The sequence below is a fragment of the Molossus molossus genome, unplaced genomic scaffold, assembly GCF_014108415.1.
Source record: "Molossus molossus isolate mMolMol1 unplaced genomic scaffold, mMolMol1.p scaffold_m16_p_3, whole genome shotgun sequence".
NCBI classification, from domain to species: Eukaryota; Metazoa; Chordata; class Mammalia; order Chiroptera; family Molossidae; genus Molossus; species Molossus molossus.
Genome location: NW_023425366.1, coordinates 62,732,069 through 62,747,022, shown reverse-complemented (window position 1 = coordinate 62,747,022; position 14,954 = coordinate 62,732,069). Strand labels below are relative to the sequence as shown.

Genomic DNA, 14,954 nt, shown 5'->3' with positions numbered 1-14,954 from the left:
AGACATCTTTGGAGCTGAGACTTGAATGACTAAATCCTAAAGATCTGGGATAGTGTTCCAAATAGAGAGGCTAGGAAGGGCTGGTGCCCCGAGACAGAAACTAAAACAAGGCATGTCTGATCAAACACGATGACCAAGGAGGAGAATTACACAAGAAGAGGTCAGAGCTATAGGCAGGGGCCAGGTCATGAGGTAACTGAGGGGACGCAGCTTTACCTGGAACCACAGTGGTTCTAACACCCTGACGGAAGCCACCTATCTTTTTAAAAATAAAGATGATGACACTCAAATATAGAAGGAAAGATGACAGGTTAGAAGTCACAAGACATAGCCTCAAATTGCAGTTCTTCTCACTGTATCTCGGCGGGGGGGCAAGAAAGGAAAATTAATATTTATTAAGTACTAGTAACTGCCAAGCTTTGAACTATGTATGTGATCCTATCTCAAATAATTCAACTTGAGTTAGTTATTTTCTCAGGTCTCTAAGCCTCAGTTGCTAAATCTATAATGTGGAGAGAGTGATAAGTAACATCCGTTGCAGTGATATTGTGGATTGTCAGAAAGGTATAGAAATTTAACCTATAAAGTTCTTTAATGACTGAGTATCTATTAAAAGGCATTATCATTATAAATAAACATATTTCTTTGTTTAAGTTATACATTTGTATGACATTAGTTCTCCCTACTCTAAGATATTCTATTTCTGGTGTATAAAAACACCACTATTTGTAGACCTCTTATGACTGTCACCAACCAAAGAGCTAAAAGGGACACCAATTTGAGCTACAATGAGGCCTATGACCTAGATACTTCAATTTGCACATAAACCCTTCTAAAACTAGGAGAATCAACTTGCAAAGGGAAAGACTCTCTTGTTCCTTGGCACCTTTCATGGACATTGAGCTGTTGTTGTCACACACGACACCTGTGAAGTAGTTTCATGACATCTCACATTACTGAACAGGAAACTAAGATGATTACGAATCTTTGAAAACTTGGAAAGAACTGATAAGGATAGTAAAACAGACTAATTAATTAAGCTGGCCAAGAAGGATGATAAGAAAGTTATTTATACCCAACATGCAAGAATGTTGTAACTACTTAAGTACAGTTGACATTAAAAAAAAAACTCAAAATCTTATATTTAATAAAGTTTCAATTATAATTATTCATAGAAGCTTTCAATACATATTATTTCATTTACTTACATAGTAATCAAGTAGATAAAAAGTAAATTACATGTGGAGTATAATTATACATTCTCTGAAGTGCATTAAGTTGAAAGATAACAGTTCAAGTTTCATTTGCTAACTTATTACTTCTATCAGCTCATTAAGCTTCCGACTCAAACTATGAACTTATAAGAGCAAAGACCTTATAATTTACATTTGCAAACACTGGCTCTATCATACTTCTGGGCATAGAGGACATACTTAAGCAGTCTTACCAAATGAAAGAAAGCCCACTCCCAATAAATTCACTTACTATGAATTTTTTAACTCCAAATTTCTCCAAGCTCACTACTTACCTCTGGTATACAAGCTCCTGTGAAACCAAACAAGCCATTGGCATTGTCACTTTTCTGTATTATTAATCTTGCTGTAGTATTCTCTTCAGAAATACGAGCTCCTCCATATACGGAGACTAGTTTAAGGATGAATAACTCTTCTCCTTCCTCTTCATTGTCATCTCTCGCAGAAACAATGAAGGATTTGTTAGTTTCTCCCTGTCTGAACTCCAGATACCCAGAAACAGGGTGTAAATCGCTCTTTGCTGGCATGGCATGAAGTTCATAAATTTCTTCAAGGGTCAGTTTCTGCTCATAGAACCTCACATCCTGCATCAGACCTGTAAATCTGTCATTGCCATTCATTCCTGCCCCAATTCTCAGTGTTCCAGGACCTGAAATTACAGATGGACTTCAATGCCTCAATATTCATGAATCTTCTGTCCTAAATTACCAGTGTGATTGAGAAAGTGAAGCAACTTTATTGAAAGGTTTTATAAGTTAAGCTTTTGCATAACTAGAATATAATCAAAAAAAGACTTTCTGTTATGAAAAAATGAATTAGTAATCACTGGCATTTAAGATATTCTGCACTAAAGAATATTTTTACATGTGTATGTATGTGTGTGTATATATATGTATGGATGTATACATATTTGGATAGTCATTTCTTTCAGGAAATTTAAAAATTTCCTTGCATACCTAGGAATGGAATAGTTTAATCCAGTTATAATTTTTAAACTTTAGTGTGACTATTCTTTGAAAACTTCAAGACTTTATCTGTTAAAAATTCATCTTGAGTTAAATAAAATTGTGAAAATTCAGAAAAGTAAGTTTTTGTGGACCAAATATAAAAGTAATGCAATGAATACAGAAAAAAAATATTCTATTTCTTCCCAGGGATAACATTATATGTGAGTCTTGGGTAATAACAACATGCAGCCCAACTATATTCCTACATATCAATAACAACCCTTTTCAGAAATTCACCAATGCTTATTTCTTTACTTATTCCCTGTCCAGTAAGTCAACTAAGATACTTTTGTAAGATGAGAGGTTGGCAGTGATTTGGGGGAAAAGTACAATATTTCTTATCAATATCACCAATCAAGGCAGTTTTACAGGTCACTACCAAGAAAGCTCTTTTGTCACAGCTGTTCCAGGTCTTCCCCAGTGGTTCTGGGCTGACTATACAGTAATGAGAGTGAAATGTCTACAAAAGGCAAAAATATGGATGAACCTCACAAACAACACTAAGCAAAAGAAGCCAGACACTCAAGTGTACACACTGCTCAATTCCATTTACATAAATTTAAAAGCCGGAAAAGCTACTCTTGTGCTCTTGGACATGGCCATGCCATGTGGACAGGGTGGTGAGCTGGTGACGAGAAGAGCCAGAGGGGGCTCTGGGATGCTGTTTCTGGGTCTGGGTCTGGTTACATGGGTGCTGAAACTGATGAATTTAAAGTTTTAAAAAATTCACTGACCCGGACACTTACAACATGCACACTTTATATATTGTACAACATATACCATATTTCATTAACTTTAAAACTACATATAAACTCTGTAAATTTTCTAAGTTCCAATGTACAAAAACAATCCAAGTTCCCTGAAATAAGCTAAACGCGGAAGAGAAACACGGCTCTCACTACGCCCAATCTTCCCCATTCTCATTCTACCACCATGTCACCAGAGGACTCAATGTCAACAGATACATGCACATATTCACACAATCAAAAGGTGAATAATTTAATGCCGCAGAGTGCTGTACGCATATGCGTTAGAGTTGAAATGTGTAGTGTGTGAGTGTTCTTTCTTGTACCCATTTTTGTTCCCACTATAAGAAAAAATACAACCAGATATCTAATGCAGGAGGTTCAGAAGGAAAATATTCTATTACACAATAACCATATGAGAGCTGCTCTACTTCCTCACTAAATGAAAAACAGAAGCAAATCATAGGATGAAGGGGCTGAATGGGAATTGATTATAATGGAGATAACGTTGTGTGTAAACATGCAAATATGTTCTCAAGAAAACAGCATCCCACCCTGACCAGGTTGGCTCAGTGGTTAAAGCATCAGCCCATGGACCAATGAGTAGCGGGTTTGATTCTGGTCAAGGGCATGTACATTGGTTACGGATTGTCCCCGGCCCTGGTCAGGGTCATGCTGGAGGCAACCAGTCAATGTGTCCCTCTCAAGTAGATGTTTCTCTCTCTCTTCCTCCCTCCCACTCTATCTGAAGATAAAAAGAAAAATATCCTCAGGCAAGGATTAAAAAATAGAAGAAAACAGCATCCCATAGGCTCCTGCTTAAAGACAATAAAGATGATGTCTTCAAAGCACTCCACAGAATTCACCAATTTACTCCTATAAACCCTTGTAACTGCTGGGTTTTTAATGTAATATTTCTCTTCTGATTCCTCTTTAACCGTCTCCCCACCACCCTCCTCCAGCAATACAGGGCTCCAGCAGTTCCCATACACAAAATGCTATTTCACATGTCTACACCTCTGCTCTTTTCTCTTCCTGAAATATTATGCCCCCTCCACCATTACCAAAGAGGAATAAATGTTCCTCCTTCATAATTGTGTCCTTTCTTCCTACAATGGATTGAAGTCCTGTTTCAGCATCTCTTTCCCAGAGTCTATTTCAGGTACCTCAAGGGCAGAGACTTGGCCTGATCCATCTCTCAACACAGAATTTATTGTCTTGCAGGTACGTCGTTTTATTTAAAACAATTAAACCAAGACACAAGCAGACTTTTAAGTACCTGTTAGCCTTTTTTAAGAAATCTAATTTTTTTTAATTCCAAATTCAGTGTCTCACCATCAATAATGGCTTCTCCTTTCAGACTCCTGATTCCTCTGGGCACTGCACTTCCATCAAGGTAGAATTCAATTATTCCATCATCCAGGACAATTAGAAGATGAAGCCAAATATTCTCTTCTAAATATTTCATGACTGTTGTCTTGGCAATATAGGTAGCATTGGATCCCAAAGTTTTGTAATGAAGGGAAAGTGTCACATGGGATTCATTGGTTTGGATTTTTACTCCATAGTAGATGCTTCCATTACCATCATCCTTTGCTATAACAAACCCATTTGTATTGGCATTGGGCATTACCCACGCTGAAAAGGTAAAGTTGGCAATTGAGCTGTTCCTGGAAGGATGATATTTTGGATTAACAGTTCCAAACGCACCCTCTAGTCCACTGAAGTACAAAGCGTCTGTTCCACTATGGTGACGCCTCATGTGCGGTTGTAAATGCACAGTGCTGGGAAAAATTCCAACCAGCAAAAAATCTATCATTAGAGGTAAGCCAGCAGTGAACTCACTGGACAGTATTTCCCAACCTACACGTACATCACCAAAGACACCCTGCTGCCTCAAAATGGTAAAGTTTGTGATATAAGACATATCATCTTCTGAGAGAACATCTTCTGCTACTTCTCTCTCTAAGCATTCTGGATCCAAGATAAAAACTCCAAAAGGATCGTCATTGAATGGAATCATTACTGTCACCTGGAGGTTGGTTCCTGCTAGTTGACCCCCAGGACCTGGGGACCCACCTATAAGAAGAAAAATTATAATGAATGAGAAATCAGAATTTTAAGTACTTTCTAGTTTAAGGTGAAGACAAAAAGTTTGTTTGGCAAACTTTTAGTTAAATAATTTACTCATTCATCAATGACCAATAGTGTCACCATATGGCTTTCACCACATTTTCAGGGGTACTCATTTCATTAAAAACCAGTACAGCCTGAATGGAGAATATCAACTAGAGCAGCAGTTCTCAACCTTTCACAGGGGCCGCCTAAGACATAACAGTAGCAAAATTACAGTTATGAAGTAGCAATAAAAATAATGTTATGGTTGGGGGTCACCACAACATGAGGAACTGTATTAAAGGGTCATGGCATTAGGAAGGTTGAGAACCACTGAACTAGAGGTTTAATTCCTGTGCTTCACACCAAATTGATGGAAAAATCGACTGCTTAAAAAATGACCAATCTTTAAGCTACCGTGAATCCGTATTTCTGAACTTCCATTAATATTTTGTTGGAGACACTATATTTGGGTGGGAAAAAATTATATTTACAAGTTTGAGGATGAATATAAGTCTCCATCCATAAAATTTAACCAAGACCACAAAATAAACATTAAAAATAACACTTCTATCAAAAAGGGTATTTTGACATACAAAGTCAGACAATCAAGATACACTTTTTTCCATTAATTATATCTTTTTTACAGGTCTAATTATTTAAATGTAAAATATTAAATTTTAGTGATAAAATAAAAGAGATGAGAAAACAGAGCACCTGAAATATTTACTAGCTTTAAAATATAGAACTCATTGAACTCAGGAATTTTATCTGGAAAAGCATGGAGAATTATGGGTTTGGCTCCTTCTCCATCCACAAAGTTAACAGTCCCTGAAGTTTCATAGAACTCTTGTCCAGTTTGCAAAGCAGAATCATTCTGGAACAGCTGCCAAGCCACCGTAACATTTCCAAAGTGTCCTCGGTGCCGCACAACCCTAAAGAACAAATTAAAGAACACTCATTTTTATGAAAAAATGCATAAGAAGTGAAACTAACTCTAATGACCTTTCTGCATTTTCTTGGAAACATATTTTTCTATTTATCATCTTTAATATAAAGCAGCCAGCCAGTCCTTACTGAGCAACCATGAAGAATCTCATGCAAAGGGAAGAATAAAGTAGAACTTTAAATACTAAAGAAAAGCAACCTTAAAAGTCATAGTCTTCAGAGTCTAAACTGAAAAATACATTCTAAGCCCAATCGAAAAACATTCAATGAGAACTGGCAAATGTTCTTCAAAAGCAAAGGACAGGGTGAGGACAGTCACTATCGTTTGAGAGCAGCTCCAGAAGACCCTGAACATTCAAATCTCTCAGTCCTGACAAAGGACAGAAATTAGGGTGAGGAGTAGGGGGAGAATGATTTCTGCTCACTAGCTAAAGCGCTATTTTCTCTTTTTTAGCACAAGTGGAAACAGTATACAAAAGGTTAAATTCATTCAGACGACCCACTTTGAACCATTTTTTTTCACTTTGAAAGATTAATGTTTCAAAAGATTTTTATTTTATTGTACCCAATTCTGGATTTGCTTATCCAAATATGCTTACCAAAATGCATTAGTCTTTCCTTCTTCTACTGCTTTGTCTATGGGCTCCAAAGAAAAAACACCATTTGGGTCATCATTAGCTTCGATTATCACTGTAGCTATTCCATGTTGATATACTACTGTGTCACCTAAATTAAAAACGGAAAAGTCAAAATAACAAAAAAGTAGTTAACTTCCCATTAAATTTGTATTTTTAATTACGAAACACTTTATAATTTAATTCAAACTGCAGCAAGAATTTCCTCACTGAAGGTCATAAATAAATGAGAGAGAGATACCTAAAGAATTTAATGAGACTTGTCTTTGAGGAAATGTCTAATTACACAAGAACTACTTCATTGAAAAATGTACATATTTTTTCCACAACCGAAATATCATAATTAGAAATCAAAATCATAGCTTTATGTAATTTCAAATTTTTGAGGTAGATATTTTTCATTTCATAAAAAATAATGAAAGGATTACCCCGCAACATAAAAATGCTCCTTTCCATTTTAATGGGAATCACTGGCTTGAGCATTTCCCTTTCATTTGATCTGGTCATAGAACAAAGCAATCTTCATGGTGTTGAGCTTGATTCCTCCCTATTCCAATTCTTTCCATTACTGCCAATACTTTAGATCTCTTCTCATCACTTCTCTGAGTTACACAGCTCGTCCTCTTTGCTCGAGCTGTTCCCTATGCAAGCTAAAGTCCTTCCCATCTTTACTCATCTAACTCTTCTTGCTTCTCAGAACCTAGCTCAAGCAACAACTCTGCCAGGAATCTTCCTTGAATTCCAAGTTAAGCTCAATGCATCTCCACTGTGTTGCTACAAGGCTTCACACTTTGTCAATCTATTGTTAACAATTACCGTATTTTATCAGTAAATACGCACAGACACACACACACACACACACACACACACACTCTTTTACTGTAAGCTTCTTGGACAAATGCTTCTTAATCAATTCCATGTCCTGGCAGAGTAAATGCTCAGTAACTGGTACAACAGAAGTTACTTACAAATGTTAGCTGAACTGATACAAATAAAGTTTTCAAAATTAGGTAAGGACAACACCTAAAACTAAAATGTTAGAAACAGAAACTACATGGAGAGAAAACCAGCACATTAAAAATAATTGACATAGCCTGGCCGGTGTGGCTCAGGGGTTGAGCATCGACCCATGCACCAAGAGGTCACTGGTTCGATTCCCGGTCAGGACACATGCTCAAGTTGTGGGCCAGATCCCCAGTGGGGGTCATGCAGGAGGCAGCCAATCGATGTTCTCTCTCATTGATATTTCTATCTCTCTCTTCCTCTCCCTTCCTCTCTCTCTGAAATCAATAAAAAAATGTTTTTAAGAAATGAATAAAAAATAAAAATAATTGACATAAATATACAACTGTACTGAATCATACTTGATAATTAACCACTGAAAAAAGAAAAAACCATAAAAAATAGCAAAACATTGTATAGAAAATGTTGATAATATAGAGTAATAAAGTAACTTTAAATATTACATCACAAAATGTAACAAAAACAAAAATAATAAAACCCAATTCTGGCAGGGTTCTGCTATCATATGCATTTGTCATGCAACATATATATCATAGGTGGTGCTAAAAACTTATTCTGTTTCTCCACAGTGAGAACTAAAAATATTTAACAAGAGCTCTGAGAATGGCCAAATCCTCTGATCCAAAAATGAACTCTCAGGGCATGTGTGTGAACAGTAACGCTCAGGCGTGAGCACCTGCTTTCAGCACTGGGTCACTTTAGAGATGCTGCCTCTCCAACTCTCCCATCTTCGATCCCCTCAGGTCCTCAATATTTTGACATTATAAAAGGAGAGAAAAGGAAGAAAAAAAGAGCTAAGAAAGGATACAAAAAGCATACATTCTAGAGCACAAACTTGTATAATCCAAGTCTTCACAGCTAAAGTCATTAGACCCTTAGATGTCACCATCTCTGGAAAAATACTGAAGACAAATGCAGAGGCAGTATATTTACCATACCTTCAGACCTCAGGCCAGAGGCGGTATATATACCATACCTTCAGACCTCAGGCCAGAGGCCTTATTTATACCATACCTCAGACCTCAGGCCAGAGGCAGTATATATGCCACACCTTCAGACCTCAGGCCAGAGGCCGTATATACACCATACCTTCAGACCTCAGGCCAGAGGTGGTATATATACCATACCTTCAGACCTCAGGCCAGAGGCCTTATATATACCATACCTTCAGATCTCAGGCCAGAGGCAGTATATATACCATACCTTCAGACCTCAGGCCAGAGGCCTTATATATACCATACCTTCAGATCTCAGGCCAGAGGCAGTATATATACCATACCTTCAGACCTCAGGCCAGAGGCCTTATATATACCATACCTTCAGATCTCAGGCCAGAGGCAGTATATATACCATACCTTCAGACCTCAGGCCAGAGGCCTTATATATACCATACCTTCAGATCTCAGGCCAGAGGCAGTATATATACCATACCTTCAGACCTCAGGCCAGAGGCCTTATATATACCATACCTTCAGATCTCAGGCCAGAGGCGGTATATATACCACACCTTCAGACCTCAGGCCAGAGGCCGTATATACACCATACCTTCAGACCTCAGGCCAGAGGCGGTATATATACCATACCTTCAGACCTCAGGCCAGAGGCCTTATATATACCATACCTCAGACCTCAGGCCAGAGGCGGTATATATACCACACCTTCAAACCTCAGGCCAGAGGCCGTATATATACCATACTTTCAGACCTCAGGCCAGAGGTGGTATATATACCATACCTTCAGACCTCAGGCCACAGGTGGTATATACACCATACCTTCAGACCTCAGGCCAGAGGCCGTATATATACCATACTTTCAGACCTCAGGCCAGAGGCGGTATATATACCATACCTTCAGACCTCAGGCCAGAGGCCGTATATATACCATACTTTCAGACCTCAGGCCAGAGGTGGTATATATACCATACCTTCAGACCTCAGGCCAGAGGTGGTATATACACCCTACCTTCAGACCTCAGGCCAGGGGTGGTATATATACCATACCTTCAGACCTCAGGCCAGAGGTTGTATATACACCATACCTTCAAACCTCAGGCCAGAGGCCATATATATACCATACCTTCAGACCTCAGGCCAGAGGTTGTATATACACCATACCTTCAGACCTCAGGCCAGAGGCCATATATATACCACACCTTCAGACCTCAGGCCAGAGGCCGTATATACACCATACCTTCAGACCTCAGGCCAGAGGCCATATATATACCACACCTTCAAACCTCAGGCCAGAGGCCATATATATACCATACCTTCAGACCTCAGGCCAGAGGCGGTATATTTACCATACCTTCAGATCTCAGGTCAGTGGCCCAAACACACCTCATGCAACCTCTCTCTTTCTCTCATTCTCTCTCAACATCAAAAACATATATCCTCAATGGTACATCTTACAAAATGAAGTCACTTCATTAAAACAAAGTCATTTCTTCATCTACTTTCAATACCTCGCAGCAAAACTTTGTTCTCCACTTTTACTTCACCAAAATTATTTTATCTGTAGCAATTTCTCTCATTTAAATTTTAGGATAGTGACTGAATTCATCAACATGTTTCTAGTTTACATAAGATCCGACTAATTATGTTTTTTGCAACTGTGAAATTTCTTTGCGGCCATTATTCTATGAAGTCAAATTTTTTCTCACCAGAAGATAGTTTCTACTTGTTACTTTTTTTTTCTTAGTTAAGTCATGTGAAAAATGAGAAAGAGAGGAAGGGAACTAGGAAGAGAGACACAAATGGAGAAGAAAGACAAAGAGACAGGGAAAATGATAGAGAAACACAGCACAACAAAAACTAAGTTATCTCTTCCTCTTCCTTTTCTTCTTCCTCTCTGAATATTTCAGTCCAAGAACACAAGGCAGAGTACAAGGCAGGCATTCACATTGCAGGGAATAGGGGCCGAGGGCACCACAGTGATCAGCACAAGGCGTTAGAGCTTATGCAGGGTAAGGAGGGCACCTCCATGGAAGAAAAGCTGGCTATCGGATGGTGTGGTCTGTGGAGCAGGAGGGCATTCACACAGGGGGAGGGGGTTGGCCCACAGCAGGAAGTTTGAACCTTAATGGGGTAAGAAAGGCAATCTCATTGTGGAAAGAGGGTAGAAGCAGCAGATGGAAAGTGGTCACACACAGGGAGAATTGATCAAATTAGTAAATATATTAAAGATAATGGGAGCTGGCTTTCTCACTATCAGAGAAGGGAAGGGCAAGATATTTGCATATTTTAAGGTATCTTCCTCATAAAATTTACTAGTTACCAAGAGAAAAAAGTGCAGTAGACAAGGTAGGCAGGCACCACCTAAACTGTGAACATCACAGTAGAGAGACAAAACAAAACCATGTGCCAGCTGCAGGGACATAAGAGCTCAGAATCACCTCCCATGAAATTCCTGCCAAGGACACAAAACCTGAATCTAATAATGACAAAACATTAGACAAACCCCAAAATGAGGTACGGTCAGTCTACAAAATCACAAGTCTATAATCTTCCATGCTCTAAAGATCATGAAAGTCAAGGAAAGAGTGAGGAGCTACTCCAGACTAGAGATTAAAGAGACAAGACAATGAAAGACAATACATGCTTCAGGAAATGATCATTTTGCTAGAAAAAACATAATTGGGACAACTGGAGAAATGTGAATGGGCCCTGAGATAATGATTGTATAAATATTAAATTCCTGATTGCCATGGTTATACTCTGGTTATGTAGGAGAATGTCCTTATTTGTAGAAAAACACACTAATATTTTCAGGGGTGAGGAAGTATCATGTCTTCAATCTACTCTCAAAGGTTCAGTAAAAAATAGCTCTTTGTAGTTTTGAAAGAACAAAATTAATTTTAAAAGAAGCTAAGCCTCCTCCAACTTACTAAAGGTAAGGTCAAAACCTTTCCAGGGCCCAAATATTGGGGTCAAAAACCCTACTTCATTTACAGAGAAGAATGAAGAGCATATATTTCCCCCCTTGCAAACTGTCATTCACTGTGCCCAGTAGCCTCAAAGAATTATCAAACAGCCTTGGACTCAGCCACCTACAGAGAGCAGCTTCCCAACCAGCACCCTGCTAGGAGAGCAAGGGTTACAGAATCCTTGGTACCATAAGCCCTTGGGTGACTAGACAGGGCTTAGCATAGCTTTAGCTAGAGTTTTATTCCTTACATACCATCATAATTTTCTGTGTTCTGTATTGTGAAAATGATTATAAATAATGCCAAAGAGTATACCAGGTGCAAGAAGGTTCGACACATACTCTTTACCCCATCCCTCAAGAAAGCACTGAAATCATTTTGCTCTTGAATAGTCAGGTGATGGTTAACTACCACTGCGCACCATTACCAGATGGTACTACTTAATGTCACCTTAATAAAAGTGCTGAAAGAACAGATCAGTCATAAAAGTACAATTTATTTACCTGTTGAATTAAAGAGAATTATATAAAAGTGCTCGTCCGTTTCTGGGATATCATCTTCCTTAACAAATACAGATATTCTCTGCTCTCTACTTCCAACCTCAAAAACCAGCGTTTCTCCCTTTTCAACAGGAACAAAGTCTCCCTCTCTTGCAGTAGCATTCCCGTCCATGGTAGCATACTGAACAGTGCAAACAACGTCAACAGATCCATTTCTGAGAACTGTGAAGTCGGCAGTCTCACCTTCCTGAACCCTGACTACACGCGGTTCTGAAATATTTATAAAGAAAAGAAACACATGAGCTTCTCGTATTACATCTACGTGTTTCAGGTCACTTTACGTTTCTTTCTGGTCCCACAAGAAATGTCCTCCAATGTATCTTTGTTTAAAGACTTACCTCTGGTCCCAAATCCTACATGAGGCCTCCTTTGCTTAGGGTCTTCCTCTTGCCCAAATCCCAACAGAATCCATTGTCTTCAAAACCCAATTTGTTGGTAAATTACATACGATCTGAAATCCCCTGCCTACTATTTCACACACATCATTTTCAAATTTAGACTGTAAGTTCCTTGAGAAAAGACCCATAAATCTTATGTTTTATTTTTGTCAGAGGAGTTAGCAGAAGGCTGAATGAAGCACTAATTAAGTACATATAATCAAAGGTTAAGAAGATGATTCAATAAAATTCAAGAGGTTTAAAAGATACCTGCCATTATAAACTGAATATCTTGTAAGATGTGCTTAAGAAAGAACTGGAAACCAATTAAGTCTTATAAATAAAACTAAATGTCTCAGATGGCAAAAGACCGTTCTTAAGAACCCATTTAAGTGGCAAAAATAGAGAAACCTTGATTTCTATGACCATTCAATATTAGTTTCTATAGTAAGTGACCATCCATTAGGTACAGTACCCAGACCCTGAACTGGCTACACTGTGGATTGGAAGAGGTTACATGGAAGAGTATTCATTTTTGCACAAGGGAAAGAGAATACCTTGGAGTTTAGGGAGGATGGGGGGGAGGGGGACAAGGCTAACAAAACAGTACTTAATATATTTTTCCTTCAGAAGATGTTTAAAAATATTTGTTAAAATATCAAAAAGATTAAATAATGATCATCCAAACAAATCTCAAAATCCTTTTTAAACAAGCATCAATTATGCTTTATCAAAATGCTCAGTTAGAAAATAATTGAAAATGCATATATATATACACTGTTTAAGAAAGACAGAAACTCACACACAAAAAAACGGCAATACCACCTGCGAAATAAATGGGGTCATCATTTCTTCTAATCCTCAGAGTTGCGGTAGTCTTATTTCCTATTTTCGCTCCTCTAGTGGCATTAAGTAGGGTAATGGTAAATTCCTCCATTTCCTCTGGAATCTTTTGGAAAATGTCATACATGTTTTAAGTCAGGTGATTTGTACAAATAAGTCCATTATATATTCCTAAAATATTTCTATCTTTTTGAAAATACATAGCTCTATTAATGATAGTGCTAATGTTCATTTCTATTTCTGAGGCAGAACCACACTAAATTATTCAGGTAGGACTTAGACAAGGCCCCCTAGAACTTTCATGTACATTCACTGAAACAGCCACTTTATTTCCACTCACTATAAAATTTACTGTAAACAGACAGCTTGCCTTATGTAACCTAAGAGTAAAAAATACTATAGTCAGCCCGGCCAGTGTGGCTCAGCGGTTGAGCATCAACCCATGTACCAAGAGGTCACCGGTTTGATTCCCAGTCAGGCACATGTCCAGGTTGTGGGCCCAATCCCCAGTGGGGGAAAGTAGGAGGCGGCCAACCAATATTCTTTCTCATTGATGTTCCTATCTCTCTCTCTCCCTTCCTCTCTCTCTAAAATCAATAAAGAAAAACATACTACAGCCATACTTTTTTCGTTATGAAAATGGGATATATGTTGTTTACAAAATATATAGAACTGCCCTGGCCGGTTTGGCTCAGTGGTTAGAGTGTCAGTCCGGAGACCAGAGAGGCCCAGGTTCGGTTCCGCTAAGGGCATGTACTTTGGTTGCAGTTTGTCCCCGGTCCCCGGTTGGGGTCGTGTGGGTGGCAACCACGTCGATGTTTCTCTTTCTCTCTCCCTCCCTGTCTCCCTCCCACTCTATCTAAGGATAAATGCAAAAATACCCTCGGGTAAGAATAAAAATAATAATAAAAAAAATAACTTTTTGACATATTTACAACTGTGTTAATAATAACAAAAGCTCAGCTAGCTCTCAAAGGCCACTTACAAACGTTACTGAAGTTTCACCTAGGTGTATCATAAAGACCTCTCTCCCATGTCCTATCAAGATGAGGTGCCCCACGTCTCTGAGCCTACAGGAATCCCCAGAAGGAGCTGTTTCTCTTTCATTTCATCCATACGAGCTAAACGTCTTCACATCGAAAGAGTGTTGGATTTTGTCTCTCATGAGACAAGTTTGAAGGAAAGGAGGTAGGCTTCACTCCCACTGTTACTGAGTTCTTTCTCTTCATCATCAGTAAGAGAACATCATGCTGGATCCATGATCCATCTGGTCCACCATCCTGATTCCCAGAGTGCACCACAGGATATTTAGTGGATGGTGCACTTGTTTTCAAAGGGCTGAGTACAAGGCAAGCACTCCACCTCTCCCCCAACTGTGAACCCTGATATCTGACACACAGTGTCACTGGCCACTATCAGTTCTAAGAGTTAAAAATACCTTCAGGAAGACCAAAAATAATATTTCTCTCTTGGGTTATAGTCAGATATCATCATACCTGAGTTCTTTATCAATATATTCTCTGCA

The 14,954-nt window shown here is 38.6% G+C and overlaps 1 protein-coding gene across 1 annotated transcript in view; it reads right to left on the bottom strand.

Moving 5' to 3' along the window:
• Positions 1 to 14,954, bottom strand: part of ADGRV1 (adhesion G protein-coupled receptor V1) — a 526,552-nt gene that overhangs the window by 450,343 nt on the left and 61,255 nt on the right. Inside the window, exons 16-21 of the mRNA XM_036279419.1 lie at positions 13,412 to 13,535; positions 12,153 to 12,419; positions 6,669 to 6,795; positions 5,839 to 6,056; positions 4,342 to 5,085; positions 1,529 to 1,902 (exon numbers count right to left, since the gene is read on the bottom strand). Coding sequence (XP_036135312.1) covers positions 1,529 to 1,902; positions 4,342 to 5,085; positions 5,839 to 6,056; positions 6,669 to 6,795; positions 12,153 to 12,419; positions 13,412 to 13,535 — 1,854 coding nt within the window. The remainder of the gene's footprint in view (positions 1 to 1,528; positions 1,903 to 4,341; positions 5,086 to 5,838; positions 6,057 to 6,668; positions 6,796 to 12,152; positions 12,420 to 13,411; positions 13,536 to 14,954) is intronic.